At 43.3% G+C, this 27,086-nt stretch overlaps 1 protein-coding gene across 13 annotated transcripts in view; it reads right to left on the bottom strand.

Moving 5' to 3' along the window:
* The window catches only part of LYN (LYN proto-oncogene, Src family tyrosine kinase), a 109,281-nt gene that overhangs the window by 44,120 nt on the left and 38,075 nt on the right, over nucleotides 1–27,086 (bottom strand). For 7 of the 13 annotated variants that reach the window (XM_060419898.1, XM_042253797.1, XM_060419899.1 and 4 more), the window contains 3 exons: nucleotides 4,905–5,041; nucleotides 1,276–1,321; nucleotides 31–136 (listed from right to left, as the gene is read on the bottom strand). In XM_060419898.1, coding sequence (XP_060275881.1) covers nucleotides 31–136; nucleotides 1,276–1,321; nucleotides 4,905–5,036 — 284 coding nt within the window. In that variant the 5' untranslated portion in view covers nucleotides 5,037–5,041. 13 annotated transcript variants of the gene reach the window in all.

Raw genomic sequence — 27,086 nt, 5'->3', positions numbered from 1 at the left:
CATAGAAGAGGGACATCCAGTTGCACTTACTGCTCCAGGACTTTCATCTTTTCCCCTTTCTTGAAGGACAAGTCGTCTGGGTGGATGCCATCGTACGGATACAATGCAATCACGATGTCCCCTTGCTCCTCTGGATCTGAAAATGAACAAGGCGAGCAAAGACCTTTAAGAATCCACAGCAGAATGTTTAAAATGGATAACCAACAAGGACTGATTGTATGGCACAGGGAACTCTGCTCAATGTCATGTGGCAGCCTGGAGGGGAGGAGAGTTTGGGGGAGGATGGATACATGTATACCTATGGCTGAGTCCCTTCACTGTTCACCTTCCCTGTTCGCAATGTGGTTAATCGGCTATACCCCAATACAAAATATAAAGTTTTTTTTAAAAAAAGAATCCACAGCAGAAATGTTGTAACACCTTGTCATGGGGCACAGAGTGCAGGGATATACTGAGGAAACAGGCAGCTGGAAAGAGGACCTGTTTTCCTCCCAGATGGCTCGGGGTCCACATGGTCCATGGTTGGCCACACACTGTGCACACTGGTACAATGTCTGTCATCTCAAATCATAGAGACCTAGGACCTCAATGACTTCCAGCTCTAGGTTTAAAATGTGATACACCTGTGCTCATAGCAGCATTGTTTACAAACGTTAGAAGGGGAAAACCATCCGAAGACACTGTGTATACATACCACAGAATAAAGGAATCAAAATTCAGACACCTGCTACCACATGGATGAACCTTAAAGACATTATGCTAAGTGACAGAAGTCAGCCGCAAAGGACAAATACCATTTGATTCCACTTAGGCGAGATCCCCAGAGCCGTCAAACTCATAGAGACAGAAAGTAGAATAGGGGTACCAGGGGCCGGGAGGATGGGGGATGGGAGTTTGCGTTTGATGGGCACAGAGTTTCTGTTTGAGATGATGGAAAGTTCATCATCCCAGATGGAGAGATGGATGGATGGAGGAGATGGCTGCACAAAAATGAGAAAGTAGTTAATGTTACTGACCTGAACACTTTCATGGCTAAAATGATAAATTCTATGTTATGTCTATTTTTCCACAATTAAAAAAAAATTCGGAGACACATAGTTTTTCAAGGCAGAAGCCTAGTGTGTCTCCCTTTGCCTGGCAAAGCAATAAAAGTATCATTTTCTACCTCACCCTGCCGCCTGCCCCCACAAAATCAACAAAAACACCCAGGACAACTACTTTACAGAGACTTGAACAGTAAAGAAAAGAAACTGCCATGGCGTTATGAAAACATACCTTTAGTCTGAAACCTCTGTCCTGGTAAAAGCTGAGAGTCTGGAACCTAAGAGAGAATATTCATCAGAAAAATATTTTCTATGTTTAGCATTTTATGCTCACATTCATACTGTATGTTATGTCATTTTTGAACAGAAGCAAATAGGGTTTAGATTTGTTAATTTATTAAGCCAGAAAGAAGAGGAGTGCAGAGGAACAGTCCTGCGGAGCTCTATTCCGATCCTTGCCCCCCGCCCCAACCATTGAAGGGCTTTTCCTTCTTCAGCAGCCACTGGCCTGGGGGTGACAGGACATTCTGAGCCGCTGCTGAGCCAATAGGCTCCCTCCCCTTGATTCAGTACCAGAGCCCAAGTAACCTTAGGAGTGGCGGTTTGCCCAGCTCCATGGTGATGCTTCCCAATTCTCCAGCCTTCTATGCAGATGGCAAGGAGTTGACCTGCAGGCAGGTGATGGGGCTTTGGGATCGGCTTTCTTATTCCCTGGGCTGCTTCTTTCTGCCCAGAAGCAAGTGATGAGCTGGGCTTTCAGCAGCCATGGATACCAGTGACCAGAGACAGCAGAGCAGAAGATGGAGAGCGGTCCTAGGGGCCACCTGGGTCCTTGGTGACCCTGTGGAAGTGCCACCCAGGCCAGGACTGCTGATCTTCACTTTTCCCAGACTTGTTTTAAAAGCTGCTGTAAGGGCTTGGTCACTGGCAGCTGAGAACAAGTCCTAACAGATCCAGGCTTCCTGTGGCTGACCCCGATTCTGCTATGGGGACAGATGGCATCCCTGTTATTTTAGCTTGGAGCTGAATGATCAGGAAGGGCCTGATGGTACAAAAGGCCACCCCAATCACCTTGGAAATCAAATTCCTTTTTCATTCGTTGACATGGGGAGGATGTGCGAGACTTCCCGGGTTTTATCGTGTTTCTTTTTGATTAACGTGATTGAATGGAATATGAACCAAAACAGCTTGTACTGAAATTTAAATTTCTGATGGAAGTCAGCCCATCAAATCTCCAGGGGCGGGGAGCAGGGGATTACGTTTTTCTGGTTCAGAAACTCTTGGCTCCGGATGATCTTTCAATACTTATTTCAAGGAGTTCTATACTGATTTTTAAACTCATTCAGATTTGCATAATTAGAATGTATGATCAATTTTAAAGGAGTTAGAGGAAACAATTAGAAGATGAGAGACTGATTAAATCATTTTGAGAGCAGCAAGCTGATTTTCAAATGTCAAAGAGTCCTTAATTGACAAATGATTGAACACATTCTTCAGAAGGCCAAAACACATGTATAGACCTCATCTGTCACCACTTTCCTTCTCTAAAATGTCTTTTCCTTAGAGTGTTATTGAATTTGTGTCAGTTCAGCCTTGCTGTCACACAATACAGCCTGTAATCAATCCAGGGGTGTGTTTCGGGCACATCTGGCTGGAACTGAATGTTATCCATGGAATAAGGCCCAACTGCCCAGTTACAAACCAGGGCACCTGTGACCAGAGAAGGTGGAGTGTGCTGCGCTCCGGGGGTGCATGAGGGAACTGAGAGATTTCAAACATGCTTCCTACTTCTGCTTTCGAACTTATCTTTTAACCTCCTTTACTCTTGGCAAGAGGAAAAATGGTGTGTAAGTTTGTACTGGTCTCCTTTGCTTTTCTGAATGAAGGACATCTTCTTTCATTACATTAACAAAAAATGGGGGATTGTAAACCATGTAAAATCTACAGCACATGACACTAGAAAAAGTCAGGTCCTTTTTATGACACCTTTGAAGTCTATAACGAGAAAATTATCTGTGACTCCAAGTCCTTGTATCATTTCATTTTCTGTTAGTCATATTTCCATAGCATAGCTCCACATCTATACCTATTTATGTGATGTCTTTTTGAATATTATGTTTATAGGTATTTATAACTAAATTATAAAACTTATTAATAATCTTGTACATTTTGAGTTTCTGTTATAAAATTACAACATTTAAAAAATCTTTTTCTTTATTTTTGGCTGTGCTGGGTCTTCATTGCTGTGCATGGGCTTTCTCTAGTTACGGGGTTACTCTCTAGCTGCAGTATACAGGCTTCTCAGTGCAGCGGCTTCTCTTGAGCACGGGTTCTAGGCCCACAGGCTTAACTGCCCTTTGGCATGGGGGTCCTTCTGGACAGGGTATCAAATCCATGTTCCCTGCATTGGCAGGAGGACTCTTAACCAGTGACCACCAGGGAAGTCCACAATGTTTTTCTTAAATTTCTTTTTTGGTTGTGCACCACAGCCTATGGGATCTTAGTTCCCCAGCCAGGGATCAAACCCTTGCCCCCTGCATTGGAAGCACAGAGTCTTAAAAACTGGACTGCCAGGGAAGTTCCTAAATTAATGTTAATTTATCTGTCTAGAAATATGTAGGGAATTAACAGCATAATGTCCTCACTTTTCATCTCTACTTTTTTGCAAGAATGCCAACACCGACTTACCAATCTCAACAATGACATGTGACCTTGACACACACCATACCTGCAGGATAAGGGCGAACGTGGGGGAGGGGGCTGGTACAGGGAGTGACAACAATGGTATACTTCGAGAATGCCAAGGCATTTAAAAACATGTCAGATTAGAGAAACAATGAAAACTCTTAATGAAGGCATTTGGACTCATGTGGAATAAGCTGCTTTCAGCTTAAACGCTGAAACACTGGTTTCCATAAAAACCAGGCAATGGGGGATGTACATATATACAGTGAGCAAACAGAAAGGACCTAAGATCTGAAGTAAAGTGCATTTAAGGTTGTAATTATCCAAAGCTCTGTTCCTTTCTTCCATGAAATGTGGTATTAGTTCTTTGCCAAGCATTTCTCAAACACATCAGAGAGCACATCCATCATGTAAAAATGCTGGTACAGATATTTGTCCTACGTTAGAAGGCTTAAATCTTTTAATTCTCTATAATAAGTCATGACAACTTCAGTGTTCATACTAGTTTGAATTAATTGAAGAACAACATGATGGGATAAAGTATGATGGCTACCCTGGTGGCTTAGCGGTAAAAAATATGCCTGCCAACGTGGGAGACACAGGTTTGATCCCTGGGTCAGGAAGATCCTCTGAAGAAGGAAATGGCAACCCACTCCGGTATTTTTGCCTGGGAAATCTCATGGACAGAGGAGCCTGGTGGGCTATGGTCCATGGGGTCTAGAAGAGCTGGACGTGACTGGGTGACTAAACGACACCAACATCTACCAAAGGGCATATTAGCACCTATTTTGGCTTCCGACTAGAATTCAGCATTTCCTTCTGCTTCCAGACCACTAATCTTATTGCCCATCCTAAGTCACACAAGCTCGTATACGTGTCTTTACATATAAAGAGAGGGTATTTGTACCAGTGACAGGAAAGGTGATAATCGCCACACATAAGAAGGTGACCAAAGGCCCCTTTATTGTACATTAAGTGACCTGGTTGTCTCGAATATATTTATAAACTCTTTAAAGGATTAAGTTACAAAGTATATCAAAAATTATTTGAGGCCCAAGTAATTAACATGATTTTTTTTTTTTTTTTGGCATGCACATGGTACAGATTTGGAGTTTAAATTACGCAGCCATGTTTTGATCCTGCCGTGGGAACGCTCCCCTGAGACTATCTACTTACTGGCCTTTGGTGTTTATTGGACGTTGGATCTCTCACATAAATAGTTCGGTCAGTATTACGTACTGGTTGCGTCTTCAAATCTACTCCATCGTCATTCAGATTGTCTTTCCTTTTTGACTTTATACATCCCATAGTTCCTGTTGGAATACAAAAGCAACGGCATCGTTTTACCATTCCAGAACTGGCTTCCAGCCACCGAAGCTTCTCCATTAATAGAGAGAAGGTAACAGCGACTCAACAACAGCAAGCACACTTCTAGTCTTCATCGCTGATGATTTAACCAAGTCAAAGAGGTGAAGACCGTTCACAAGCCAGGTGCTTGTTCATAATCTGTTCACTCATTCATTCAACAACCATTTATTGAGCATCGATTTTACGTCAGCATGAATTCCTGCCCTACAGACGCTCCTGTTCTTGTGGTGAAGATGTGTGAATTAAAACAACAATGTGACGTGGCAGGTCAACGACAGAGGATGCACAGGACACAGGAAAGGACACTGACCTCAGGCAAGAGGAAAAGGATGTGGGCAGGGGAAGTGTCCTGATGGAAACGCTTCGAGTCAGAATGGGAGTGATGTCAGCTACGTGGCAGAGTCAGTAAAGGGATTCCAGGAAGAGACAACTTCACATGCAAAGTATGGGCCCCGGGAACACGGCCCCTTCAGGGAACTAGTTCAAGTCAAACCCTTCAGGGAACAAGTAGGGAAGTCCAAGAGTTGGGCTGGAGGGGGAGGCATGGCTGAAGACAAGTGTCACTGTGCAAGGTGAAGTGAGGGGACCTGGGGCTTCAAAGGCAAACATGAGGAAGAGCCAGGAAGCATAAAGGGTGGCTCCAACCTTATGTGGTTTGGGGCCTGGGACAATGGTGGTGGCCTTCACGGAGACTGGAAATCAAAGAGGAGACACAGGTACGGAGAATAGATGCTTGTAGGAACACCCACACGATCACATCTGTAGACGTCCCAGTGAGACGTGTGAGTGTGGAAAACAGGAGAGATGTCAGAGCCAGAGGCACAGAGGGTGCCGCCAGCCAGCTTAAGGCTTCAGGAGAGACACCTCGACAGAAGGGGGCTTGAGCACAACCAGTGAGACAGACGGAACCACCCTTCTAAAGGCTAAACTCTTTTCTGTCTATTCAGTTATACTAGGATGTGCAGAGTGCCACCCAAAGCAAACTGGGAACTTAGATCTAAAGGCGACTTTAAAACTGAAATTGGATATGACTATTCCTCACAGCACAGCCTCATGGTCAAATTTATACATTAAATACAAAACAAAATCTGTATGCACTCCACTACAAGGTTCGGGAGGGTGGTGTTCCCGAACCTAAAGGCACACAAGAATCGCCTAGGTTCACAGAGCAGATTCCCTGGACACAGTCCAGGAAGTTCTCCAGGGGCACAGTGGGGTGGGCACTCCAATGTGACTGTCATTCTCAGGCACTGCCAAAGGGGACCCCTGCCCAGAACATCACAGAACAAGGACGGTTTCACGTGGGGAAGGCAGGTGATGGGAGTTAGGAACTCCTCCTAGAGGAGGAATGGGTCAAAAAAGCCTCAGAAGCTCATCCCCATTGCCCCGGCTCGGCCTGCCTCTGGTCCCACAGGCATCAGCGACCACCGCCTTGTTTATCTTCTCATTGGCTGACATAGGAAGCCTCTGAAGACGGTCACGCCTCTTGCTGAAACTAGCGAGCTGTAGTTCCCAAAATAAAGGGGAAGCAAGTACTTCTTTGACTCAAAACAGCACAGTATTTTTTTTCTTTCATGTGCTAAAGTTTCTGAAATGGGATGGGTTTTCTAGTTGATCTGTAAATAAACAGGGGAGCTCTTTTTTGACCCATCCCACCTCCACCCCTACTCCTACCCTTCAAAAAAAAATGTGTTTTTAACTTATTCGCATCAAAATGGGGCTGCATGAAGGAGGGAAGTTGGTATTGGAAAAGGCCAACCCTAGTGGACACCAGTGGCTCCCTGAACTGTGAAAGGAGCAGCCCAGCGGGTCCCCAGGACACACACATCCCTCGTCTGTGCACCTCTCCCCAGGATGTTTCCCGGAGGCCCACTTGTCTCCCTAGACCCTCCCAGACTCTAACACACTCCAGTTCTGTCTTTTTTCCAGATCTGGACCCAAATGTTGCCTCCTCAGATCTTCTGAAGCAGACAGGCTGGGCTCCCAGCCTGTTTCTCCTCTGTAATGCCACTCCGAGCAGGTGCTCAAGGGTTCATGGAAAGAAGGGATGCACCAAGTGCTCAGGGTGCTGCACTCTGGGCTTCCAGCGTGCTCATCCCAGCCCCTCCCGCTCAAGACAGGCAAGGAAAGGGAAAGGGGACATCCCTGCCCCAGCCGTTGCTGTTGTATTGGAGATAGAGGCATAGAGACCTGTAGAACTAAGTACTAGTTCATAGGAAACAGAGGATAAAGGGTCAGAATAATCAGACAGGTCCATGATGTGTCAAAAGGTGAATGAGGTTTGAATGAACAGGTGAGTGGGGGAGGACACGTGGTGGGGATCATTGGAGATATCTGAATACATGTGAACTCGATCCCAGGGGATTACACATTTCATTGATGTGATGTGGTACTGTGGTCATGCAGGGGAAGGTCCACATCTGAGAGGATGCTCATGAGGCGGGTAGGGATGTGGGCTCGGGGTATCTGCCAGCTGTCAACATTTTCACCAAAACGAAAAAGAAAAAAGGGGGACAAGGGAGCAAGAGGAGGGGACAAATGTGGCAAAATAGCTTTAAAAAAAATTAGTGACTCTAGGTGAGGATTTTTTTTTTTCTGTAGATTTGACATTTTCAAAATAAAAAGTCGGAAAAGGGAGAACACAGAAGGACATAAACGACTTTATGCCAAAAAATTCCCAGGAAAATATTAGCTACCCCTGTAGTGTGTGCGTGTGCACACACATTTGTGTGTGAAGGCAGATGTGATTAGAAAGTCACTTTGTAGGTGTTAGTGATATGGCACAGATTGGGGAATTGGTGGTTTGGTCCTCTGAAGGGGTGATGGCAATCGTCTGAAGGCCGTGGCCATGGGAAGGAAAACAGAATGAAAATAAAAAGTGGGAGGATGTGTGAGGGGTCGTCTAATCTGCAGTATTATTTATTTATGCATATTTCATGATTTCCCTCTCCCCATCACATGGGCTTCCCTGGTGGCTCAGATGATAAAGAATCCGCCTGCAGTGCAGGAGACCTGGGTTCAATCCCTGGGTCGGGAAGCCCCCCTAGAGAAGGGAATGGCAACCCACTCCAGTATTCTTGCCTGGAAAATTCCAAGGAAAGAGGAGCTTGGCGAGCTACAGTTCATGGGGTCACAAAGAGTCAGATACCACTGAGTAACTTTCATTTTTCATCACACAGATAACTGAGACACCCATGTGCACACTGGAGACGAAAACCCTAACCCACTACCACTGAGCTTTGAGTTTGGGTCCCTGCAGCTCAAACATTCCAGCAAAAGAGCTCAGAGAGCATCCTGTTGCATCAGAGGATAAACGCTGCCAGGTCTTCAATTCTTTTCACTGAGCCACGGTACCAGAAAAACACAAAACCCAGTGCACTCCTAACAAAAACTAAGAGCCCAGTTACACGTTTGCAAGTGACAGGAGCTACGCTTTATAAGCATTTACACCTTAGTATTTATTTTTCAATTAAATATCTGTAATTTTCTGAGCATCTCATCTAATCCTTGAAGAAACCCCATGACCCAGGTATTATTAATCCCATTTTACAGAGGAGTAAATGGAGGCATGGAGAGATTACATGACTGGCCTCAAACCATCGCACAAGGGAACGGTGGACTCACATAGCTTTCACCGGAAGTCCGTGCTTTTTTTTCCTTACCCTTTTGCCAAACAATGGCTATTTTGAAACGTGTTTTATCTCATTATTAATGATGCTAAAGACACTGTTCTTTATAGCCTGCTTCTTTCTCAAAAAGGATTTGAAATGCTTTTACCAAAAAGTGAGTTTAACAAATTGGAAACAGAAAACTCTAGGCGAGGAAAAGAAGACAAGGCCAATGTGGATCCAGATTTGCAGTAGGAGCTTTCCGGCAGGAAGAGCCAGAGCCGGCATCACAGGGCGCTCTCCTGGGAGAAAGGAAGCCGACCTGGGTCCACAGTGGACGGGCACGCCCCGGCATAAATTTCTAGTTTCATAGGATGGGCTTCACTTAAAGTGCTGTTGGCAATGTCTTTGATATTTCTTTTTTAACAGTAAATGAAAGCACATTTTACATGTGGACTCTGTCGTTCAGTTGCTCAGTCATGTCTGATTCTTTGTGACCCCATGGACTGCAGAACATCAGGCTGCGCTGTCCTTCACCATCTCCCGGAGTTTGCTCAAACTTATATCCATTGAGTCAGTGATACCATCCAACCATCTCAGCCTCTGTTGACCCCTTTCCCTCCTGCTCTCAATCTTTCCCAGCAGATATGAATTAATCATGATAATACCTGAGGGCCTCACATGCAAATACACCCCTAGGATGTTGTTCATCATAGAAGCTCAAGTAGATGATCTAACCAGACGCAGACAGCAGGTGACCCTCTGTCACAAAGGGACCTCCACCAACATATCCAGAAATCAGGATTGGGCGACTTTTCTGTACAGACGTTCACTGGGGCAGATATCCATTAGTGGTGCCTCATCCTCACTGAAGGGCCTTCGAATACCAAAATCTTTGTTTAAAAAAGAAAAACCGGAAGAAACTCTGGGATAAAAGGCTAATTATGACTCCTCGTTTATCATCAGGCTGCTCATGGTCAGACCAAATAATGTCCCACAGTTATCGACATGCTCAGCAAGGAAGCAGCTGTCCACCTGGAATTGCACTTCTGAAAGGCTGTTCTTTTTCCTCTCTCTCCAGCTTTTTTTTTTTTTTTTTACAATCTTATTGATTTACTGGCTTTGCTGGGTCTTCGTTGCGGCATGTAGGCCTCTCTAGCTGCAGTGCTTGGGCTTAGTGGCCCTGTGGCAAGTGGGATCCTAGCTTCCCGACCAGGGCTCAAACCCCCGTTCTCTGCATTGGAGGGTAGGTTCTTTACCAGTGGATCACCAGGAGAGTCTCTCTCTCCAGCTTTATTGAGATATAATTGACATATACCACTGTATAAGTTTAAGGTGTACAATGTGATGCTTTGATATGCTTTCATATTGTGAAACGGTTACCTCAAAACAGTTAACACATTCATCACTTCACATTTTTAGGGGTTTTTGTTGTTGTTTGTTTGTTTTTTATGGTGAAAACTTGTAGAGAATTTGTTCTTTAGATATGCTTACACAGAGCAAAAGGATGTTCATACTGGTGTTATTTATATGACAGACACACAGACAATCTAGACGTCCATCAATAGGGGTTGTGTTGTTGTGTGTTAGTTGTTTAGTTATGTCTGACTCTTTGTGACCCCATGCGCTGTAGCCTGCCAGGCTCCTCTGTCTATTTCATTCTCCACGCAAGAATACTGGAGTGGGTTGCCATTCCCTGCTCTAGGGGATCTTCCCAATCCAGGAATTGAACCCAGGTTTCCTACATTGCAGGCAGATTCTTTACCATCTGATCCACCAGGGAAGCCTGATAGGGGAGAGTTCATTAAATTAAGCCAAACTAACATATTACATCACATGGATCACAGTCTTGTCTAACTCAGTGAAACTAAGCCATGCCATGTAGGGCCACCCAAGATGGACGGGTTATGGTGGAGAGTTCTGACAAAATGTGGTCCACTGGAGAAGGGAATGGCAAACCACTTCAGTATTCTTGCCTTGAGAACCCTATGAAAGCAGAAGAAGAGGGGGATGACAGAGGATGAGATGGTTGGATGGGATCACCAACTCAATGGACATGAGTTTGGGTAAACTCTGGGAGTTGGTGATGGACAGGGAGGCCTGGTGTACTGCGGTACATGGGGACGCATAGAGTCAGACACAACTGAGCAATTAAACTGAACTGAACTGAGCATATTATAAGAGTGAGGCGGGTTAAAAAGAGAAATTTGCATAACTTTGATGCTCTTGACCACCAATCATTATGAATTGAAAAAAATTCATATATCCATCAATTTATGTAATCAATCAGCACACACACACACATGCGCATGCACACATCCATATATAATTAATGTGCACAGAAAATAGTCTGAAAGGATCCCACCATCATGTTGCTTAGGTTCTGAAGTCCACTTATAAGATGCAACAGCCCATAAAGAAATTTTCTCTTAAAAATGTCTAAGGAAGGGAGTTTCCTGGTGGCCTAGTGGTTAGGATTTGGTGCTGTCACTGTGGTTACTCGGGTTCCATCCCTGGCCCAGGAACTGAGATCCCACAAGCCCCACGGTACAGCCAAAGTGTATATAGTTTTAAAAGTTCCTAAGGAAGACAACACAATTTGCAAAATATTTTGGAGAAAAGAACTGTGAAGTCGGATTGCTAAACTCAATCCTGCACCCCTCAATTATTAACTGTGTGATCTTGGCAAGCAACCTAACCTCTGGGCTTCAGTTTCCTTCTGAAAAAAATGGAGATCACTTCATCTAGCTCATCAGTTTGTTATGAGGGTGACGTGCCTTAAATCAGTAATATTTGTAAAGTGCTTAGAAGTGTACTTAAGCAGCGCATAGTAAGAGGTATATACATCTCTGCTAAATAATACATAAATAAATGTAGCCCAAAGGCTAGGTTTCCCTCCATTACTGGGAGAGAGAGAATTCGTGATGAGAAGCATAAGGAAACCCCATTTCACCCCAAAGAGGGACCCGCAGCAGCACACTTCCCAAATCAACTTCTGGCTGGCACATGCCCCACTTCAGTTCAGTTCAGTTCAGTCGCTCAGTCATGTCCAACTCTTTTCGACCCCATGAATCGCAGCACGCCAGGCCTCCCTGTCCATCACCAACTCCCGGAGTTCACTCAGACTCACATCCATCGAGTCAGTGCTGCCATCCAGCCATCTCATCCTCTGTCGTCCCCTTCTCCTCCTGCCCCCAATCCCTCCCAGCATCAGAGTCTTTTCCAGTGATCAACTCTTCGCATGAGGTGGCCAAAGTGCTGGAGTTTCACTTACACCTTCTAAATGGAGCTTTTCTCCCCTTTCCCTCCTCCCCTCTGTTAGGCAAGGTAACCTAGACGTCAGGTCACTCTGTTGCCTACTTTTTTTTAAAAAAAAAAAAATACATTTATTTAGTTTTGGCTGTGCTGAGTCTTTGTGGCTGCATGGGCTTTTCTCTAGTTGCTGGGAGCTGGGGCCAGTCTCCAGTTGCCATGCTTGGGCTTCTCACTGTGGTGGCTTCTCACTGTGGTGGCTTCTCTTGTTGTGGGCGCTCAGACTTCAGTAGTTGCAGCTTGAGGGCTCGGTAGTTGTGGCTCCTGGGCCCTAGAGCACAGGCTCAATAGTTGTGGTGCACGGGCTGAGTAGCTACGCAGCATGTGGGATCTGCCTTGATCAGCGATCAAATCCATGTCTCCTGCGTTGGCAGGTGAATCCTTTACCACTGAGCCACCAGGGAAGCCCTGCTGTCCACTTTAATAACATGATGATGTGAACATAAGTGTGCGTATTCAGTTCAGCTCAGTCGCTCAGTCATGTCTGACTCTCTGCGACCCCATGAACTGCAGCACGCCAGGCTTCCCTGTCCATCACCAACTCCCAGAGCTTACTCAAACTCATGTCCATCGAGTCGGTGATGCCATCCAACCATCTCATCCTCTGTTGTCCCCTTCTGCTCCTGCCCCCAATCCCTCCCAACATCAGGGTCTTTTCCACCGAGTCAACTCTTTGCATGAGGTAGCCACAGTATTGGAGTTTCAGCTTCAGCATCAGTCCTTCCAAAGAAATCTCAGGGTTGATCTCCTTCAGAATGGACTGGTTGGATCTCCTTGCAGTCCAAGGGACTCTCAAGAGTCTTCTCCAACACCATAGTTCAAAAGCATCAATTCTTCAGTGCTCAGCTTTCTTTATAGTCCAACTCTCATATCCATATAAGACTACTGGAAAAACCATAGCTTTGACTAGATGGACCTTTGAGGGGAAGGAATTCTGCAATGAAAGAGGTTCCTGAGCTTGGATTTATATAATATACCATTCAGGTAATATTTTGTTTTTCACCACAAGTTCCACAAATTTAAAAGATATTCCATCATGTCCATTTCAGCCTGAAGTTCATATAAATTCACCTTGGCTATAGAAAGATTTTTAAATCACCAATTTCTCCTATTCTGAGAGCTAAAAGAAATAAAAACAGGAAATTGGATTGCTACTTCCCCTATAAAATCTGAACCCACATTTTAACAGCTATTTCACACATTTATGTTCAGAATCCTAGATCTTAAAATCAAAAACAACGCTACTAGAATTTAACCCCTGAGAACACAAATTTCTTGCCTTTATAAAGTGCTACCAAAGAAACTGTTTTTTTTTGCTTTGTTTTGTTTTTATTATGACAGCATTTTCTTTTTATGATGACTGATGTATTTGTTTTCTTTAAAGACTGATGCCTTTATCCCAGCAGCCACACAGAAACTCAACAAAAACTTTTTTTTTTTTTTTTCACTTCACTGCAACTTCCCAGACTGAATGTGTACATTTGCACTGCGCTTTCCCAGGAGCTAGTGAATAACTCATCCAGAGGTTCTGCAGTCCCCCTCCTGGCCCACTTTGGCCTGACATTGCGAAATGTAAGTGGTCATTCTGGAGTGACCAGAAGCATCTCTAGGGCAGGAGATAGACAGCATGGGAAATGAGAGGAAGATGAGGACTTGCTCGCTCTGTGACTGGCACAGTGCAGACCAGGAAGACACTACCAGAGATGGACCCATGCCTGGTGATCAAAGGTCCCTGAGCCCAATGGCCTTGGAGTTGCACTTTCAACCACCTAAGGCCTCTTGCCTGACCGTACAAGGAGCTCACCTGCAGAAGAGCTGAGTGAGGGAGGCTCAGAAGAGAAAGGAAGCCCCAGGAACATAGGGATGGGTGCCTACGATCCCAGACAAAAGTGGTCTTGAGCTTGCAAAGCAGGTTGAGCTTGGTACCAGGATCATTCACAGGGACTCATCCCCAGGACAATTCTTATCTGGGCCACCTGGTACTGGTTATCTAGCCTGAGAGATGTACCTTGCCTGCCCAAATAGAAACCTTTCAGATGCCCTTTGACTGTTTTCCTTTTTCCTTTACTTTCAAGAATGAGACTTTGGAGGCTTTTTTAGAGATGCAAAGCCTAGGGAGGCGTTAGGATCTTTTCTCCAAACTGCTTATAAGAGAGAAAGGGGTCAGAAAAGCCTCCTGGGTGTCCTGGGGAAGGAGGGGGACAGAAGAGGAGGGAGCATCAGAACTCAACTGCATGACCAGCATCATCAATTCCAACTTAAGTAGCTGTCTTTCTCTACTATAAAGCCCCCGCTAAGGTCTAAATCACTTTAGACCGACATTACTTTTTGAACAAAGGTCCATTTAGTCACAGCTATGGTTTTTCCAGTAGTCATGTACAGATGTGAAAACTGGACCATAAAGAAGGCTGAGTGCCCAAGAATTGATGCTTTTGAACTGTGGTGCTGGAGAAGGCTCTTGAGAGTCCCTTGGACAGCAAGGAGATCAAACCAGTCAAAACAAAAGGAAATCAACCTTGAATACTCATTGAAAAGACTGACGCTGAAGTTCCAATACTTTGGCCACCTGATGTGAAGAGACATCTCATAGGAAAAGACCCTGATGCTGGGAAAGATTTAGGACAGGAGGAGAAGGGGATAACAGAGGTTGAGATGGTTGGATGGCATCACCGACTCAATGGACATGAGTGTGCAAATTCTGGGAGAAAGAGAAGGACAGAGGAGCCTGGTGTGCTGCAGTCCACGAGTCGGACATGACTTAGTGACTAAACAACAATAGGCATTTCCACGTGTTCTAATATCAACCATTTGCTTGAGGTGGGGGATGGCTTCTTTCTCCCCAAATAACACAAGAGAAACCTGCATCTATCTACATCTTGGAAGAGAGCAGAAGAAACAAGGACAACTCTTATCTTGAAGGTGCAGTCACAATGGAAAATAGACTGTTTAAAATGGAAATAATTTGACCCCTGTTGGTCAACTTAAGGTTTTTTCCCCACCTGCTGCTACTCAGAGCGCTGGAGAGAGGAGTTAGACAATGTGAAGATTTCTTTTCCCTCCTTTTTCCTTTCTTTCCTTTTTTTTTTTTTTTTGGCATAGTTGAACTGCAGTGTGTAAAATCTGCAAGCCTGTTTCACAGAAGATGCATCAGTTTCCGGAATTAGAGAGTGGTGATGGTTTTACAACTCATGAGTATACTAAAAGTGTATCAATAAAAAATCAATTTGAAAAAGCACCTCCCCACCCCCGCCATACTGAAATGAGAGACTCCAGCGCATTACGGCTGATTCCCTCTTCATTAACTCTTCTTCAAGCCTTTGAAATAAAAATCTGAACCATTTTAATTTACTCATGTTTGCTGATGTCTTTATCCAGTTTGAAACCATTTCTTTATTTTGTGCTCTAAGACCCAGGTGCGGCTTCAGGAAGACCCGGGGATCGGGCAATGAACTATAACATCAATGTGTGGCATAAAACTGTGAACCTAACCTGACACAGAGATCTTTCAAAATAACAGTCAAATACGAAAGACAGCAAATTGACTGTGTTTTTGGAACTTTAATAACCTGGTACAATTTTTATCACTACATTAATTAGAGTGAGTCCAGAAAAGAAATGCAAGACAGTTTCAGAGGTAGATGAAATTCAAACACCTGGAGGTTTGGTGTCCAGCACAGAGAAAGTGGAAGAGAAATCTAGCTCTTGCCTGGAAGACAGTGGAGAAGTGACAAAGGTGTGGGGAAGTTAGGAATCTGGGTGTCTAGCTGCAGGTCTGGCCCGGACAGTCCTGTATATGGACAAGACTAAGCCGGTCTCAGGATTCTAATCTTCTCACCATGAAATGAAATCGGTGGGTGTGATGGGAGAGAGTGTGTGATACTCTTCACCTTGACAGCAGGTAACAAGGGTCTTTAAAACATATCCACTTCTCAACAGAACGCCCACACCTCTCCCAATAAGAGATTTCTAAGAAAATAACTGGGTAGTTACACAAAGCTCTAAGAAAGGGATTTTTATTGTGAGACTGTTTGTATTATAATACCATCCAATCAGAAATAGGCTTGTTTGATGTGTAAGAAACCTAATGTCCATCAACCGACGAATGGATAAAGAATAGGTGGTACACATGTGCATATATATGTATACACACACCATATATGTGCAAGTGGAATATTATACGTATAGAATAGAATCTTACTCAACCATAGAAAGTATGAGACAATGTCATTTACGGCAACACAAATGTACCTAGAGATGATCATACTCAGTGAAGTATGCTAGGCAGAAACAGACAAATATCACACATCACTTATATGTGTAATCTAAAAAAAGGACACAAATGAACTTATTTACAAAACAGGAAAAGAGACATAGAAAACACACTTTATGGTTAACAAAGAAGAAAGGTGATGGACAAATTAGGAGTTTGGGAGTAACATATACACACTACTGTATATAAAATAGATAATCAACTGGATCTACTGTATAGCCTAGGGAACTATACTCAGTATTTTGAAATAACTTATAATGAAAGAGAATGTAAATGTAGACTATATGTCATTGTCATTTAGCTGCTAAGTCGTGTCTGACTCTTTGTGACCTCATGGACTGCAGCCCACCAGGCTCCTCAGTCCATGGGATTTCCCAGGCAAGAATACTGGAGTGGGTTGCAGTTTCCATCTCCAGCGGATCTTCCTGACCCAGGGATAGAACCTGTGTCTTCTGCGTTGGCAGGTGGATTCTTTGCCACTAAGCCACCAGGGAAGCCCATATATATGTGTGTGTGTGTGTACGTGTATGTAAAACTATATATAACTGAATCGCTTTGGTGTACACCTGAAACTAACACAACATAGTAAATTAACTATACTTCAATTAAAAAAAAAAGAAAAACAGATTTGTTTGCCAGATAATAGGTCAATGGTTAAATAAATGGAGACTAGCTCTTGAAATTCATTTCACACAAAACCAATTCTCTGAAGATTTTTACCTTACAAGATGACAAATTTACCAAGTTTTGTATCTTTTAACTCTGTGTAGTGTATATAATTTCATATTTGATGTGATGTTTTAACAGCTAAAGTTTACTGCTGGTTTGTGTTAGTATTCGATAGCTTAAGGGTATAATAATTATTATCCAATGTAATTGTTTTAAAAGCTTTTGAAGATTTCTATGATGCTTTTTTAAAGGAATGTTCTATTTTTAGAAACTAAGACTTGTTGAGTCTTCTTGGAACTATATTAGTCTTGTGCTTGCGTGCTCAACCATTCAATCATCTCCGACTCTGCAACCCCATGGACTGTAGCCTATCAGGCTCCTCTGTTCATGTGATTTTCCAGCCAAGAATACTGGAGTGGGCTACCATATTAGCCTTGATTAATAGTAATTGGTAGACAAATTATTAAGAATAATTATGAGATAACTGGAAAAATTTGATCATTTATTGAATATTTGATGATAAGGAATTATAACTTTTATGTTTAATAATGGTATTAAACTTATGTTGAAAATGTGATTCTTTATCTTTTAGAGATTAAAATTGAAATATTTATGGATGTAATTTTGGAAACAGTAATTAGCTTCAGTGTAATAGGAGATATACTGGAGAAGGGAATGGCAACCCACTCCAGTATTCTTGCCTGGAGAATCCCGTGGACAGAGGGGTCTTGCGGGCTACAGCCCATGGGGTCGCAAAGAGTCGGACACGACTGAGCAACTAACACACAATGGGAGATACGAATTTTCCTATAGTTTCCTACTTCATTTCTTAACTTTTAGGACAAGCTAACTTTTAAAAAATTCTTTCAGATATGACTGAGCAACTAACACACAATAGGGGATGTGATTTTTCTGTAGTTTCCTACTTCATTTCTTAACTTTTATAAGTGTAAGTGTTAATCACTCAGTTGTGCCCAACTCTTTGCAACCCCATGGACTGCAGGTCACCAGGCTCCTCTGTCCATGAGATTTCCCAGGCAAGGATACTGGAGTGGGTTGTCATTTCCTTCTCCAGGGGCTCTTCCCAACCCAGGGATCAAACCCGGGTCTCCTGCACTGCAGGCAGATTCTTTACCGACTGAGCTACAAGGGAAGCCCTTGAAAGTGAAAGTGAAAGTGAAGTCGCTCAGTCCAATGGACTGTACCCTACCAGGCTTCTCTGTCCATGGGATTCTCCAGGCAAGAATACTGGAGTGGGTCATAGTGGCATGTTTTTTACTGTATGAGGCTCAAGTCTTCTGCTTCTTTCTACAAATTCCTCTATACATCCTTTCCATATCTCAAGATTCTTCTATCCTTTCATGTCAACTGATTTTACAAACAGCAGACAGATCAACACAGCCTTACTTATCCTTAGAATCCAGAGATTTATCATGCCATATGTGTTGGGAATGTTTTTTTAAAAATATTCATTCATTTATTTGGCTGCACCAGGTCTTAGTTCTGGGATGCAGGATCTTCAGTTGTGACATGTGGCATCTAGTTCCCAGCCAGGGATCGAACCTGGGCCCCCTGCATTGGGAATGAGGAGTCTTAGCCACTGGACCACCAGGGCAGTCCCTGTGTTGAGAATGTTTGATCACTTCCAATTACTTTCTGATCCTTCTAAATTTAAACTTAAACTTAAAATTCTAAGTTTTCAATTTCACAACTCTCAGAGTTGATATGCCATTTAAAGAACTAGCAGGAGAACATTAAAATGCTTAAAGTTTCTTTAAAAATAGAAAGAATATTCAAATAGTTCAAAGAAGCATGTCTTCTGGTAAATTAGAACATTTGATAACTTCATCAAACTGGCCTTCAGGCAACTGAGTTTTGTAAAACTGGTCTAGAACATGATACCTCAACAAAAAAGAATACTAGTAGTTATTAAAACATTGTACATTATATCTGTTGACATAAAAGATATTCATAATATATTTAAGTTAAAAAGCAACACATATAGCCAGATGCTATTTTTTTTGTGAGGAGAAATGATATAAACAGGTAGGAAAAGTGTCTAGGAAGAAATAGCCTAAAATATCACAATGCTCATCTACAGGTGATGAGTTTTGCAGGTATTTTGGGGTTTGCCTTTTTCTTATCATATATGTATATATATTTACATGTATGTGTACATATGTGCTAAGTTGCTTCAACTGTGTCTGACTCTTTGTGACCCCATGGACTATAGCCCACCAGGTTCCTCTGTCCATGGGGATTCTCTAGGCAATAATACTGGAGTGGATTGCCATGCCCTCCTCCAGGGGATTTTCAAGACCCAGGGATGGAACCTCTGTCTCTTATGCCTCCTACACTGGCAGGTGGGTTCTTTACCACTAGCACCACCTGGGAAGTCCTACGTGTGTGTGTGTGTGTGTGTGTGTGTGTGTGTGTATATATATATATATATATATGGCATATATATAATTTCCTATTCATATATATATATGCATACACACATATCAGAGATTGAAGAACCTTAGGTCATGTGTTTAATTACCCTTAATCTAAAATTTTAAAAGATGTTTTTATTTTGTGTAAATTATACATACATATGCAATGTGTCTATTATATATAAGTATATATATATAACATATAATATGCACACATATACATAAACTTGTACAAAAATGGATGGAAATTTTAAAACAAGAGAATCTGAACCCATAACCTAAGGTCCTTTAAACCCAGAGAATCTGTAGGAGGAAAGAACCTGGGGAGACTCCAGCTGGAGCCATCGTCCATCTACATTTGCTAAGAGCAGTTGGAAATGAAATGTCAATCATGTAGATGGTTACGGACATCAGGAAAATGGCTCCATGTCCAGGAGGCGCATACCACCATGCCCTGGACGGACAGAAGGCGCCTGCTGGCTATCTCAGGAGGCGACAAGCACTCAGTTCCTCATGTGGACACAAGAGGTAGGTTCCGTGGATACCTACAAGCCTTCTTCTCTTTGATTCCAAGGCAGTTTAAAGGTCATGCCAAGATCCATGCCGGGGATGAGGAAAGAGACGGGGAAGGAGTAGGTGCAGCTGGAAGAAGGCTGGGGCTGAGCTTTACGAGAGGAGGCCAGGGTCCTGGCTCTCTCGTGACAACAAGCCCACCAAACATGCCAGTGACAGTCCCCGGGATTGCGTACACAAAGTTGATCCTATTTGCATAACTCTTAGTTGAGCAAGTTCACCCAGAGGAAGACACGGGGGATTGCTGAAACAAGTGGGGGTTTTGGGTTTCATTTCTCTTCACAGTAAAAGGGAACACTATGAAAACAAGATGAGCTAATGGAAAGTTAGGTATCACAGGGAAAACGTGTCATTTCAAGGACCAGAAGAGGAAATTCAAAGCAGAGTCTGAATTCTGTTTGCACAACCCACCAAGAAGCAGATGGAACATCAACCTTATTTCCAGCCTCGGAATTTTAGAATCAGTGGTCCAGCCACTTCTCTTTAGAAATATACAAAACGATATGTTTAAATTCTACTTGAAGAGTTAGTCAGGTTTTACTGTACAGCACAGGAAAGTCTACTCAGTGTTATGTGGCAGCCTGGGTGGAGGGGAGTTCGGGGGAGAATGGACATATGCATGGGTATGGCTGAGTCCCTTCCCTGTTCACCTGAAACTACCACAACATTGTTTGTTAATTGGCTGTACTCTAATACCAAAAACAGTTTAAGTCGGGATTGCATAAATAGATGCAGCAAAATAGAAATTATTATGAAATTGAGAAAAAGTGAAACAGCCCAAGATAGCTCAAAGCTAAAGGTCATATCTTAAGTGGTCTGCACAATTGTTAGAGCAGACCAAAAATCTCCAGAAGTTTAGGTTTTCTTGAGGCTAAAGCAAGAGGAAAACATGCCCACAGATAAAAATAAGTCTGCATCTCTGCAACAGGCTTTCTCAGCCTCAGTACTACTGACATTCTGAACCGACAAATTATACGTTGTAGGGGCTGTCCAGAGCATTGTAAGGTCATTAGCAGCATCTTTGGCTTCTACCCACGAGATACCAGTAACACCCCCGCCCGCTCCACATGGCCAGATAGAACAACAAAAATGTCTCCAGACATTTCCAAATGTCCCCCCATGGCAGGAAATCTGGTGTTTCAATTACTGGTAATGAGCTTATGTATTGATATGTTCTGTTAAAGACTGGGACAGAAAAATATGCTTTGTCACTCATCAGAGAAAGGCAGGCCTACTATTCCTTTATAAAAGGTAAAGGACATTCATAGCCAAAAATTGTGTCCAATAGATGTCTGCCACTCTGCTTACACACACAGATACAGACTCACAAACACACACACAGACCTGGTATTTGTTGGACTAAACCCAGAAACGTTCTACGAGAAAATCACCACCCTGGCTCCATACTTAAATACAATACAAACTAGTCTCATGAGATAAAACTAGAACAGTTGTTGTTCAGTCACGTCCAACTCTTTGCGACCCCATGGACTGCAGCAGGCCAGCCTTCCTTGTCCTTCACCATCTCCCAGAGTTTGCTCAAACTCATCTCCATCAAGTCAGTGATGCCATCCAACCATCTCATCCTCTGTCAAGAACGATCTATTCTACCCACTTCCTCTTATGAAGAAACTAAGGCTCAAAGAAGTCAAGCCAAGAGTAGCTACCAATAGATTCTATTTCCACTGAAGGCAACAACAACAGCAAAAAACCCAAACACCTATACTGTAAAAGTATAGTAAACACTTCAACAAACAGCCTAAAAACTGTAGTACTATATGGATAAACTGTATAGATTATAGTGGAAATACCATTTTGAATAGCATAAAAAATTTAAAAAATAAAGTAGAGTAAACAGAATAGACAGTCCAGAAATAGTCAATTTGTCTTTTACAAAGGAGCAAAGGCAACTCCGTGGAGAAATGACAGTCTTTTCAATAAGTAGTGCTGGAAAAACTGGACACCCAAATGCAAAAGGAAAAATTATTCTAGATCGATATCTTATACAAAAATTAACTCAAAATGCATAACAGAACCAAGTATAAAATGTAAAACTATAAACGCCCTGGAAGATGGCATAGAAGAAAATCCAGGTGACCTTGAGTTTGGCAATGACTTTTTAAATAAAAAACCAAAAGCGTGAGCCATAAAGTTGGACTTTATTAAAGTTAAAAGCTTCTGCTCTGCAAAAGAAAATTAAAAGACAAGCACGAGCTAGGAGATTGTTTCAAAACACAAATTAAGAATTGGTGTCTAAAATAATACACAAGAATTCTGAAAAATCAATAATATGAAAACAAATATCCCAACCAAAAAATGAGTATGAGATTTGAACAGACACCTCACCAAAGAGGGCAGAAAGATGGCCACTAAGCCTGTGAAAGATGGTCCACATCACATGTCATGAGGGAGATGCGGATTAAAACAGTGAGATACCACCACGCACCTACGAGAGTGGCAAGCATCCAAAACACTGACACCACCCACGTCTGGACAAAAGGCAGAAGGAGAGGAACTTCCATTCAATCACGGAGAATAAAAAATGGTGTAGCTGCTTCAGAAAACAGCTGGGCGATTTCTTACAAAACTAAATATACTCTTAGTACCTGATTCAGTAATTCTACTATTTACCCAAATGAACTGAAAACTTAAGTTCACACCACAAACATGCATATGGATGTTTATAACAGCTTTACTTATAACTGCCAAAACTTGGACACTACTAATATATCCTTCAGTGCGTGACTGGAGGAACACACTGTGGTCCAACCAGACAACAAAATATTAATTATCAACAAAAGGAAATGAGCTATCAAGTCATAAAAAGGCATGGAGGATACTTAGATGCATACTGCTAAGTGAAAAATAGCCAGCATGAAAAAACCACATAATGTATAATTCCAATGACATTCTGGAAGAGGCAAAACTGTGGACGAGGAAACAGTTAAAAGGTCACTGGTTGCCAGTGGTTCAGAGAGAGGAAGGAATGAATGGGTGGAACACAGGGGATTTTGTGGGTACTGAGCTATTCTGTACGACACCGTAATAGTAGACACATGTCATTATACATTTGTCAGACCCACAAAAGGTACAGCCCCAAGAGTGAGCCCAGTGAAAACAGCGGATCTGCAGTCATCACAATGTATTAATATTAATACTGGCTCATCCATTGTGATAAATGCACCACACTATGCAAGATGTTAATAATTAGGGGAAACCGAGAAGGTGGTGAGTACTACATGGAAAACCCTCTGTACTTTCCACTCAATGTTTCTGGAAACCTGAAGCTACCCTGAAAATTAAAGCATTAATTTTTAAAAAATTTAGTAGATTAAAATTTGTGACAGAATGGGCATGGAGCCACATACTTCTGAGTTGATATTTCAGAAAAATGTATCCTCAATTTTGAAACGACTGTATTACCTTAAAATATTTCTGCTGAGAAAAGTTGTCCACAGCTACTAGCGTGTCCCTTCCTAGCACCCAACAGTCTTTGCGAAGATCGCAATGATCAAGGGCAGGCTGCTCTGCCTTAATCATCGTTATGTAAAATACAACAGAATTTTGCTAAATCCTCTTAACTGAATCCCCAAACTTCTACAATGTTAGCTTGGAAAAATTACTGATAAAAGGTAGAAGTTTACTAATGTTTATTAAAGTCATATTCCTAATGATACGCCTGTAGCTATCTACAATCGACGAAAGATACAACTAAATTAGACATAAAAACAGAAAGACAGAGACCATCAGATGAGGCAGCCCTGAGTAAACATACATATCTGCATAATGAACAGGATTTTATCAGAAATTAGCAATCCTGAAGAACCACTGCTGTCAACCAATAGTTCAGTAAGTTGATTAAATAAAAATAGGACGGTTCAGTTCAGTTCAGTTGCTCAGTCGTATCCGACTCTTTGCAACCCCATGAACCGCAGCATGCCAGGCCTCCCTGTCCATCACCAACTCCCAGAGTTCACCCAAACCCATGTCCATTGAGCCGGTGATGCCATCCAACCATCTCATCCTCTGTCGTCCCCTTCTCCTCCTGACCTCAATCTTTCCCAGCATCAGGGTCTTTTCAAATGAGTCAGCTCTTTGCATCAGGTGACCAAAGTATTGGAGTTTCAGCTTCAACATCAGTCCTTCCAATGAGCACCCAGGACTGATCTCCCTTAGGATGGACTGGTTGGATCTCCTTGCAGTCCTAGGGACTCTCAAGTCTTCTCCAGCACCACAGTTCAAAAGCATCAGTTCTTCGGTGCTCAGCTTTCTTTATAGTTCAACTCTCACATCCATACATGACCACTGGAAAAACCATAGCCTTGACTAGATGAACCTTTGTTGACAAAGTGATGTCTCTGCTTTTGAATATGCTGTCTCGGTTGGTAGCAGATACCTAAACTATATGGTAACATTCAAGATACTCCAGCCTGGTGTAAAGCAATTGGATGGTATATGCTAGGATGGACAGGTGAGCATCTGAAGTTTCAAAGTGTTTCAGTTGTTTTGGTTTTTAAATTATGCACAAGTATCTCCTTGAATGATGTGAGTTGGACCATAAAGAAGCCTAAGCGCCAAAGAATTACTCTGTGACAAGTGACACTGCTTTACTTTCATAGAAGTATGATCTTTTTATTTAAAATTGATAACCAACCAGGACCAGTACAGTACAGGAACTCTGCTCGATGTTATGCGGCAGCCTGGATGGGGAGGGGAGTTGGGGAGACTGGATACATGTATATGTATGGCTGAGTCCCTTTGCTGCTCACCTGAAACCATCATGACATTGTTAATTGGCTAAGTCCTAGTCACTCAGTACTGACTCTTTGTGACCCCATGGACTGTAGCCTGCCAGGTTTCTCTGCCCATGGGATTCTCTAGGCAAGAATACTGGAGTGGGTTGCCGTGCCTTCCTCCAGGGGATCTTTTCTGACCCAGGGATCAAACCTGCATCTCTTATGTCTCCTGCATTGGCAGGCAGGTTCTTTACCACTGGCACCATTATTATTTTTTTAAATGGTACTGAATTGTGATAACGAATGCATATGAAGTGGTTTGACTCCCTAGGGAATGGGACTCTGGTGCTCCTGCTCTAGGATTGCTGTGAAAGACTTACTGAGACCCTCAGGGGGTTGTGAGCCAAGGGGGTTGGGGACATATGAATCTGTAACTTTACACAGTGAGCAGCAGCAGGAGGGGGAAGATGCAGCAGGTGGGTGCTGTCAGCTGAAGCAGCCAGGCTGAAAGAGGGTGGAGGGTGGGGCCCTGGCAGGTGCACGTGGGGGGAGGGGGCTGGGGTGCTGCCGCTGGAAACCCACCCTGTCACCTTCCAGGCTGCCCACTGAGCTCTAAGCAGAAATCACTGATTCTCAGGGAGTACTCATGCTGGGCTGGGTGCCTCCTGGTCACTTCCAGAAAATTCTAAATCAGTTAAACAGCGTGATGGCTATTCTGTTGAATTTCCATTATTCGTAGGGCAAATTTCTCATTTTCCCCACCATCCTCGTCACCCAGGATCAAAACCTCTGTCATCTTTGCAGTCCCATTTTATTCTCCATTGGGCCCTTGTCACTTTCTGTGTAACCTCGCTGGGTTTCTAGGCTTAGGGAAAGGCACGGACAAGGCCAATAGCATCATTCTGATGGTTTTCCCCTACATTAGTCTTCTTTCTCTACTAAACCCTGTGTGCATGCTCAGTTGCTCAGTTGTGGCCCACTCTTTACGACCCCACTCTTGGTGCCTGCCACATTGCCTCTGTCCATGGGATTCTCCAGGCAAGAATACTGGAGTGGGTTGCCATTTCCTTCTCCAGGGAATTTTCCCAACCCAGAGATTGAACCGCCTCTCCTCTGGGTCTTATTGCAGGCAGATTCTTTATCCACTGAGTCACTGGGGATGTCCCCTACTAAACCTTACATGATATTAATGACTAAAAGGTCCACTTTAGATGTGACTGTTCTGAGTAGTGTGGTTGCCTCCTGGCCAGGCTCTGTGGCATCAGGCTTTTCCCGACTCTGGGCTCAAATTTGTGAATTATCATCTCATCTTTTCATTTACATTCAGGATCCATCAGACCCACCCTCTGCTCTTCACCTGATTAAATGAATGAATTCTACCTTTACTCAGAGGCAAGCTTCAAAACTGAGGTGTGCTTTCATTCACCCACTTCCTGCCCACCACTCTGTATTCACATTTCTCCATGGCATGACCATACGAATTTAGCTTACAGGATCTATTTCAGCATTTGCCTTGCCCCTCCTTGATGAACGGCAAGCCCTGTGAGAGCAGGGATTTTTGTCAGGTCTGTACCCCGTTGGACTGCCAGTCTGGAGAACAGAGCTTGGCACTTGGAAATGCTCATTCATATTCATCATGGCACGGAGGCCACAGTAGAATAAATGCTCAGAAAGTGTTAAGACACCATTATTACTACTATACCATCATCTCAAATTCTGCTTGCAACATCTCTGGTACTGTCAACAGGAGAAAACTGCAAGTTTTCTGCCCCACACAGCTCCTCACAGCCTGGCTCCAGTCTGTCTTGCCGCTCAGTGTGACAAGGACAGAAACTTGCATTTATTGACATGGTAGCGCCATTCTGCCTCCCCATGTAGGCCATCCCACTGATTCTCCAAAGCCTGATTCAGACTGAGTCTTGCCTACATCCTTCTCTCCCTGACCACTTCTCTCCATCATCAATTTGGGATGTAGCCACAAGCCCCAGGACACCACCAACCGTCCTATTTTATGTGGGTCTGTAACTCCTGCATCAGCTGCTGTTAATGTGTGTGTCTCTCTCCTCCGTGGAGACGGTAAATTCCTCGACGTACTATCTGATCAGCCTCCTTGTACACCACCCTGCTTCCACCACTGAGACACACACAGTCCCCTGACCTCATCACCACGACACGGCAAAACACCTCGGTTGAATTGAAGTTGAACTTAGAAATCCCACGGACTATGCTGGGAAAGATTGAAGGTGGGAGGAGAAGGGGACGACAGAGGATGAGATGGTTGGATGGCATCACCGACTCAATAGACGTGTGAGTCAACTCCGGGAGTTTGTGATAGACAGGGAGGCCTGGCGTGCTGCAGTCCATAGGGTCGCAAAGAGTTGGACACA

This window comes from Ovis aries, chromosome 9 (assembly GCF_016772045.2).
Source record: "Ovis aries strain OAR_USU_Benz2616 breed Rambouillet chromosome 9, ARS-UI_Ramb_v3.0, whole genome shotgun sequence".
Classification (NCBI taxonomy): domain Eukaryota; kingdom Metazoa; phylum Chordata; class Mammalia; order Artiodactyla; family Bovidae; genus Ovis; species Ovis aries.
Note: the sequence above shows the minus strand (reverse complement) of the source record. Positions and strands in the feature narration are given on the sequence as shown.